At 34.4% G+C, this 9,479-nt stretch overlaps 1 protein-coding gene across 8 annotated transcripts in view; it reads right to left on the bottom strand.

The window, feature by feature from the left end:
* The window catches only part of GAS2 (growth arrest specific 2), a 135,358-nt gene that overhangs the window by 55,996 nt on the left and 69,883 nt on the right, over positions 1 to 9,479 (bottom strand). For all 8 annotated transcript variants that reach the window (XM_039470934.2, XM_039470932.2, XM_003919926.4 and 5 more), the window contains 2 exons: positions 6,953 to 7,094; positions 381 to 488 (listed from right to left, as the gene is read on the bottom strand). In XM_039470934.2, the coding sequence (XP_039326868.1) occupies positions 381 to 488; positions 6,953 to 7,094 (250 nt within the window). The remainder of the gene's footprint in view (positions 1 to 380; positions 489 to 6,952; positions 7,095 to 9,479) is intronic.

Genomic DNA, 9,479 nt, shown 5'->3' with positions numbered 1-9,479 from the left:
TAGGAATGTATCTATATTTTTCATTTGCTTATTTTTTAACAAAAATATTGGTCTTAGCAAAAGCCACAAACTTACTTTGAGAGATTAAATTCTCTTGATTCTTAGCAAAACAGAACACAAGTGGAAAGGCTTCTGCATGCTATTTGATTTCTATGGAGTCTTTGGCGTGTATGTGTTTTGGTATATGTACAAAGAGAAAAACAGTTCTATTTGTTTAACCTCCAGTAGTACATTATAATGTATGCTACTTAAAAAAATTCATACCATGTATCTTTAATTGTAAGCACCATATAGAAGTTCCTGCTGTTGTCTGTCATATTTCCCCCAACTCGAATTCTGAGTATTCCCATAAAGAACAAGATAGAAAAGTAAAACTTTACCCTGATGAAGAGGATCTTTTCTCCCACCCGGTATCTTCCTTGGGAGAGTCGCTCCACACAGAACTTGTTTGGGCATTTGCAAGGAGGATCTTCAGAAATTCGTTTCACCTGAAATAGAAGACCAGGCAAATTCACTCTTCTTAATTAGGTTGAATTTATGTTAATTTGCTCCAAGGACTCCAAGGCCCATGAACCCTTAATGACTTTAAACTTTTCTTTATGTGAGCATAGAAATATCGTATTAAATCATAACTATGTAAAGGTCAGGTCCCAAAGACATCTGAAGGCAAATGACTGCTCTAAGGCAAAGGTTGCTAACGACAGTGATGATTTTGGAGGATAAGGAGCAGGAGGTCAACAGGAATCAGAATATAAATGATCAGCTGGGTTTCTATTTTTGGAGGACTAAAAAGACCATGCAGATTTGGGCTGTCAAGGTGAACCTATTGAAAACTAGAACAGAATGTATGTTAACACAGGGTTTATATTACCTCAGTATAATTTTAACTATATGTTACCAGTTGCAAAATAATGATAATGAATCTAACAAGTCTTTTTAACGAGACTATTGTTTCATCTTTTTTTGAACTCTAAGATTTTCTCTAAGAAGTAATCTCTCATTTACTCAGCTTTACCCTGCAATTCGCTCCATCTCAGTCATTCCCACCTATCAAACCCTACTTCTGTGACCCTGTTTTACAGCTTATATGTGTTCTATGTAATCGATGCCTGCATATCAAATTTTTATCTCCGTTATATCTATTATTATCTCACTCTTTAAAAACTACATAATCTAAATGATATGTGCATAAAGCTCATGAATAGTTGTGATTACTAGAAGATAATAGTCTAAGATTTTAGGAACAATTTTATGTGTATGTTTTCCTTAACTGGGAACAACCCAGTCTGTCTGCTCTTCAACGAACCAACTAACCAAACACCCCAAACAATAATGTCCTGTGTTATGAGGAAATGTTTCCATGGAAGAAACAGAAAGCTGTAAATGATGTGCAGCCTGCATTTAGAAGCTATATAGAACAAATTTAGAAATTGGCCTGGATTTCCTCACCCAAATTCTTCCACAAAGATGTCATAGTGTCTAGAGTTATGTCATGAAAAAAGTGCACTCATTCCTTCAAATAATTCAATGTGTGACTTTAATCAGCCTTCTAAGCAAAAACTGTGCAAAGAGTAACACATGAACTCAACTGCATGTTGATGTAAAGGAATTAAACAACTTAGTTTCCCCAGAATAAGAAAGGTTCCAGAAGGTAAAAGCTAAAACAGTGGAGGAATAACCACAAAAAGGGAAAAATTCCTGAATTAAATTTATCTGAAAAACTATATAATTATGACTCAATAAGGATGTACAAGAAGAGAGCTAAAACTATTTTTGGAAGAAAAGAACAAAAGAACCAACTTTAATATATACATTGCCATCAGTCCTTTCTGCCATCCCTAATTTTACTGACATATAAACATATGACTTTTGGTACTTATTTTTATCATAGCATACTGTATCTCATTTACTGGTTAACCTTAATATCTTCTTGCTAGACTGAATTCCTTAAGAGTTAAAATAGTATTTTATTATATTTTAAAATCAGTGATACAAAGCACGTCCTAATGGCAAATAAATATTCATTAAATGCATATTGACTAAATAGATAAATAAGGACATGGATCTATACAGGACATGGAAATTCGAAGAACCTTAGAAATGGCCTTCATTGAAAAATGAGAAAACTACTTAACGTTAAGTTAGTGATTACGGCAATGACTTTGTGTTATGAGTTTTTTCTGTATTATACTTGATCCATAGACGCATTCACCCCAGTATTAATAGACTTCTGTTCTTAGAGATTTTTTGAAAGGTTATTTCTGAATGGGATGATGATAATAAAACAAGATGTACAAAAGTTGAATAATGATCACATCATTTTCTTCCAATAATTCAGAACCACATTCTGGGGTGAGGGTAGGTTTACAGGACCAATGAATGTTGTCTATAGTTTCTATTTTCAGTATTTTTCTATGTCTATCTCTTTCTATATGTGTTCATAAAATATGTTTAAATATAAATACGTATATATATGTCAATTATGTTTATATCATTGCTAGAAGTGGTACAGTTTTCCTTATCACCACAAATAAAGGCTGCCATGCGGAAAGCAAGGATGCAAAACAGGAGGGGTTGATCATCCAGAAGAAAATCAGACTGATAGCATCTAAAAAGTACATGGCCTGAGGCCTGAACTTTAGGAGGATCATGCTTGGCATAATTTTACTTGCCATGTGGTAATTAACCAAACAGTAAATTGATGTTCAACTGGTTTCTTGACTAAAAAATGACAATCACAAGTCTGTATGGAAAGTATTTTCATTTTTCAGTGTTCTTACACAAAAGACAGAAACTCTTGGTATCAAACGAAGTAAAATACAGGAAACATTTTCTCAAGTGGCCTGCTCTTCTCTAATGCCTTTGTGGCTTTGAAAATGCAGTTGAATTTTAAAAATCAAGGGCTGTTTTTGTAGTTGTATGAGAGGTGGAAGCAGAAGTGGAAGAAACAAGGCCAGACTGTGGCCAGTGGAAATACATTGTTAAGTAAACAGTGACTGATGACATCTTTGCTTCTTACATTACCTATGGAAAAGTCAGTCTGGAAGGTGTTCTTTTTTTGGCTAGGAACCCAGCCAGTTTTCAGCTGAAATGGGATTTCAAGAGAAGCCTGATTACTCAGAATTATACTATCTCTCATCCCCATACTGAGGAAGTTGATGGAGAAGAGGAAGAAAGTAAGAATGGTTTCTGAGAACTGTATTCAACTCATTGTGTGAGAACTGGCTCAGCGAAGAGGAGAACTAAACCTGACACCACCGTTTTATCACAGCTGAATCACTCTATCAGGGCATCTGGAGAATAAATTAGTCTGAATGGATAGCACTGTGTTTCTTTCCCGATATCTTGATTAAAGAACGTGAGATGTATTTTCCACATAAAGCGTCAACTATTTTTCCCACCATTCCTGTAAATATCAAACAAAGAAATGTGAAGAAACATTGAAGGTTTCAAAACTGGCAGTTACTGCTGAAACTGTTCACTGGAATATAATATCTTAACACAAATCTGTCTCTCTTGCTTTCTCTCTTTTTTATTTCTTCTTCTTTTTTTTTTTTTTTCTCCTCCTCTTTCTCTTTTTCCTCTTTTTCTTTTTTGGAGTGGCAGATAATAGCTTTCCCAGAGTAAATATAGCCAGTATTACTAACTAAATGCAGGAACTCTGCAAGCAATCTCTATTTTATATCTCTATTCTAAAATCCATGTCGGGGTACATCAATTTCAACTCCCAACTGCAATATATGCCTCACATGCAGTGAAGCAGTTGCTATAGAAACAATTTCCTTTTATATTAGATATATGAAGTTCTGATTTAAACCATTAGTGAAGCTCAAATTACTTTTTCTCTTCTCCACTGTTCCTGAAGTAAAACACTTCAGTAAAAAACAAAACCAAAACCAAAAAACCTATCACTTAAACAGAATGCAAATAGTTCAATGTTGTTTTCCCCAATGTAAAATGAATGGGACTATAAGAGACTTCTGTGGTCAAATAAGTTTGGAAGATTCCAGGTTAAACAAGATCTTATTATGGAACTCACTAGAGCCTTTGATATGCCAAAATCTATTACCAGACTCTAGATGAGGACTATAGTAATTTGTATTTCTCAAACTAATCTAACCATGGTGTGTTTGATCAAACACTTCTTGAAAAATGCCATTTTAAAGACTTGTAGAAACATAGTATTATAGCTGGCAAAGGTACAGAAATATCCACTTTGTAGATTTCCAACATTTGATTAAAACTTCTTAACTAAGAAGATGGTTATGTTCTAAACTCCAGTAAATTCTAAAGCAGGTTTAAAGCTTCTATGATATCCCTTCCATTTTTCTCAATTGAGAGCATGTAAATTGAGAGTAGGGGAGAAACACCATGGAATGACTGTCTAGCTTACTATTGTATGAAAAGTCTTCATTTCACTCTTTTTTTCTGAACTAGAGCATTGGTAAAACTCTGAAATCCTTTTCATTGTTTTTCCACCACCTTCTTGCCCTCTCTACTTTTTCTCCTCATCTCAAGGATTGCCAGATATGAGACAAGCCAGTGAAGAAAGAAAACCATTCTAGCTACTTCTAGGTTCATAGGAGTAGCTTCAAGTGGCAACATCTCCTCCCTCTACAAAGCTACACTAGAATTGAAAAGTGCATTCATTTTCAGAGTATGTGGCCAATTTGGATAAATAGAATAAGGTAGAAGGTTAAACTTTAGCTACATTGATAATTGATCCAACGAACATGGTACTGGATATAGATGGATAAAATATGGTCCTTGTCTTTGAGTACAAGGTCTACACCTTGACAGGAAAGGATATTTGTGCCCAATAAGATAAATGCTTCATTAAACTTATACAAGTACTTGGAGCACCAAGGAGTATATACCTGGGATGAAAGATAGCAGAAAAATCTTTATGTAGGAGGTAGCATAACCTGAATTTTAAAAGATCAAAAGGTGTTTAAAAGTAGTGTAAAAGGTGAGTAGACAGAAATACTATGAAAAGCAACAATGGCTATATCAAAATGCAGGGATTAATCCAGTGGACAAAATAGCTGGAAAATGCACAGTAGCCCAGCTCATGGAGGGCTATGAACTATATGACATATCAACAAGCTTCGGTTTCACCCTAGATGTTATAAAGAACCCTATGTAATTTTAATCAAACCCAAAGTGCATTTAGTTTGATCCTTCTGGTAGCAGAAGTGTTGTAGAGATACATTTCAAGAATGGAGCTATCAACAGTGTCAAATACCAGAAAGCGATCTCATAATTTTAGGACTAAAAATTTTCATTTGATCCAGTAATTCATTCAATAGGAGGTTAAGGGGGACATTGGCCAGATACTCTACAGTGTTCTGGAACCCTGACTATAAGACAATTTTGTAAAATGTATGAAGGTTATGGCTGAGAGGAAATGAACTATAAGCCAGTATATTTGCCTCAGGGGAAATACATTTATAAGAAAAAGACTAGAGGAACATCTTACCCTAAAGTAAGTCTAATCAAAAGTATAATTGATAGAGAAGAAAAAAATGTTCTCATTAATATATAAACAATAGACCATTATCTACTACTAATATAATATTACTCAATTACAAAATAAAAAGTGAAATACTATGAAAAAGCAAGACATATGACCAATTCATCAAAAAGGTAATGTGAATTTAAAATCCTTTTCAGTAGCATTAAATCAAAATGTCTTGCCCATTCTTCTTTAGTTCCCAAGTGGTTAAACAGTTACCCAGAAGACAGCAAATTAAACAGGCTAAGATACCTTTAAGAGCTAATATGTTTGCTGCCCTTAACAGAAACGAGGGTTAATCTGTCAGACAAACTGTTACATTTCTGCTCATCTAAATCTGCAATATAGTTTGTAGTGTCACATAAAGAAAAGCAAAACACAGAGAAATCTCTTTTTCTCCATCCTGTAGTGTCAAACCATTTTCCCAGCTCTTTTCTTCCACTCATACCCTAGAGGAGGAAAATCACAGCTATGGACCACCAGTCCTTTTCAGTTCTGCCTATTTTTATAGCTGGCATTGTGGTTGGTGCTAGTTTCTTAGGACTCTCCCCAGGTATGTGAGACATATGCCCATGTAATGCCTCTGGCATTACCATTTTCTACAAAAATTCAAAAGCAACTACAGCTCCCAAAATACAAACTTTGTATAAACAACATCCCAGTCACTCATGATTTATCTGCTTTATTAACATTTTTATAGTGACACAAAATATATGTGTGGAGGGCATATGCACATGCATACTATTTTTCATAACCAAGAACTACTTAACAGACAACCAAAGTCACCTGAGAGTTTTAATTCACCATGTTTGCTGTTATATCTAAAAATGGTTTACTGTGATTCTGAGGACATTGTTAAAACATTTCCTAACTGCAAAAATTGTTACTCAATGGCTGCTAAGTAGAGGGACCTTCGAGAGATAGACAAAACTGTGTTGGAATCTAAGATCCTCTCCTCCTCTCCGCAGGTTACTCAACTTCTGCGTTTCCATTCCTGGAGAAGGAACCTGCCTTTCATATATGAGAGCACTTGAAAAACAATGGTAGTACATAAAAGGCACTTATCTTCTCTAACATATATTTACTTTCCCGTCTTTTAAGAATCCTCAAGATCTTGTGTCTTCAGGCTTCTTATCTATGAAATGGGGATTTGTGACCCAGTGACAAAGAGGCTTTCATGTTTTCAAATACAATTTTCAGGGAGTTGACTTATTATTCTAAAGCTTTATTTGTTGTTTAAAATAAAGTGTCATTAAGTGTTTCAGTTTTGAATCTCAAAATGAATTGCAGGACTGCAAAGTTTTTCATATGGTCTTAAAATAAATTTCAAGAAAATTGATACAGGTAAAGATTAGACTGATATGACATTGCACAGAACCTGTTTTGTAGTACAGGAAAGACCAAGCGCTGGTAAGAAGTCTGACTGATTTTACTTACTGCATCGTCCAGTAAGTTTCCTGTACTCTTTTTTCCCGAAGACTTTGATGAAGGAGAAGGTGAAGGAGAAGGGGCAGAAAGAGTTTCTTCTTGTTCAATCTCTTTTTCCAATTTTATCAAACCAGGAGGCTCCACACCATACCTTTAAAAGACATTGGATCATTACATCTGCATAACTTATAATGATGAAATTACCGTATATCATTTGATAACAAGCACCATGGGAGTAAATTTCTTACTTTTAAAACCAGCATTCACTTTTTTTCTGGCATTGAAATGGTAAGTTCTTGAATTAGCATCCTTCTAAGCAGAGGAAAAACATGTATACCTGCTGTGTGTCCATACATGCACATATATGGACACATAAGATATACTAAAAATATATAAAAATACTCAGTGCAATATGTTAATGAAAAAATAAGATGAATACTATGTACAATTTGGCCTTCAGCATTCACATTTACCAACTTTACTGATATTAGTGCTGTAAACTATTTTGAACATAAGTTTGTTAAAAATAGAAATACAATCAGAGGGTCACAGTCAAGTTTGCAAACAGCAATCCCCAGAAATAAAAATCTTTAAATGATTTAGCAGGAAAGAAATTAACTTCTAATATATTTCCTATGGCCCTGAAACAATGTACTATGGGTTACACAACGTCATAGCCTCTGCTCCTAGGAACAGCATACTGAAAGCACATATATTGTTTTGGGAAGCAACTGAGCAGAGAGAATACAGAGACATAATTTAGAGTAACAATGTCTAAAAAAATGTGTATTGCAAATTATAAAGGCCAGGAAAGGTCAAAGGGTAAGACATAGTTGTTATCTCTTGTAATCATATATTGCTTTAGCTAAATATAAAATTACATTTGGTTTCCTAGGTACATATCAACTGTACCTAGGCGGGAGGCCAACAATAATTCTAGAATTTGAGAGTTGTGAAGGATTTGGAGGATCATCAATTTACACCCTTTCACTTTTACAGATAAAAATAGAGATCTAGAGAAAATATATAACTAATGAGGAGCAGGTTAAAGACGTAAATGCAGTTTCTCTGGCTTTAATCAGGTGATTGGGTGTTAAAAAGGAGGAGAAGAGTCACTTGGAGGTGTAAAAAAATAGGTTATGGATAATCTACAAAGGAAATTATATGTAGAGAATATGTTGACAATATGTTTTAGTAACTCTTAATGAACAGTGTATAAAAACATCATTAGATTTAACCTTAAATAATTTTTCTATTTTAATGGGTTATTATTTTAACTGACATTATTATTCATATGTTCAGTACATATTACTAGGGGAAAGCAATTTCCCTATTCTTGACTTTTTTTTTTTTCCCGTGGATGCTCAAGTAGTTTTATTCTTGGCTTTTCTGCTTCATTACCCATCTGATACAAGATAAAGGGATTTATCAAATTGGTAAATTTAATAATAAACTGAGCATGCTTTACTCAGTTTACCCTACTTCTAGGGAAGAAGCTATTCCTCAGAAACCCTCCCCATAGACCCCCCACTTTGCCTGCGGCTAGGTGGTTAATTGGCCTAATGCTAGAGCTCTGTTAAAGACAGTAAGCATATCTATCAGCTGGATCTTTTTAATTGTAAAGATGATATGCAACTCTTTTATTTTCTATTTTTTCAGAATTTGGATAGTAAAGAGGGGTGTTATATGTCAGGAGCCCTTTGAGAGGTGGAAAATGTGAACAGAACAGTCTAGTGAGCACAATTCTACTGAACAGTTACTACTTTGAGAACAGCCTCCAGTTCACAGATTAATGTTTAGCTAATAGATAACATTAGCTAAAAGACTGTAGGCACCATTTAACATATTTCTAATCTTTTGTACACAGTTACCAGTTTATGGGACAGGACAGTGGTGGAAATATGCTGGACTGCAAATTCTGTAGTGGTAGAGACCATTGTCTGTCTCATTCTGAGAATCACCAGCATCTCATATAGACCTTGGCACAGAACAATTATCTAATAACTACCATTTGAATGTAAAAAAATTCCTCTATTCTCAAATAAAAATAATGTAAGGTTCTTAATATGAATTCAGGCTTATGGTTTTGAATCCCTACATGCGTAAAATGCTTTAATAAAACATGTCAGTATTAAATGTACAAAAATACTTGGCCAAAGTTTATCAAAAAGATTTTAACCTTGTACAAAATTAAAACACATTTTTTTCTAGTAATCATTAATCATGCTGAATGCTACAAAGCATCTGGTTAGCTTGCTCTTGACAAGTACCAACAATACTTACATTGAGATTTGCTTCTCATTCTTCTCTGAGTTAGATTTTGAACTAACTGTTCCATAACCTGCTTTTATAGTTTTTAGATTTTAAATAATTTTAATTTGTATTTTAGATTCAGGGGTACATGTGCAGAATTGTTACATGGGTATATTGCATGATGCTGAGGTCTGGGGTACAAATGATTCCACTACCTAGGTAGTGATCATAGTACTGAATAAGTAGTTTATTTAGCCTTTCCTCCCTCCCTTGCTCTCCACTC

The sequence above is a fragment of the Saimiri boliviensis genome, chromosome 6 (assembly GCF_048565385.1).
Source record: "Saimiri boliviensis isolate mSaiBol1 chromosome 6, mSaiBol1.pri, whole genome shotgun sequence".
NCBI classification, from domain to species: Eukaryota; Metazoa; Chordata; class Mammalia; order Primates; family Cebidae; genus Saimiri; species Saimiri boliviensis.
This window is presented reverse-complemented; position numbering and strand designations above follow the sequence as displayed.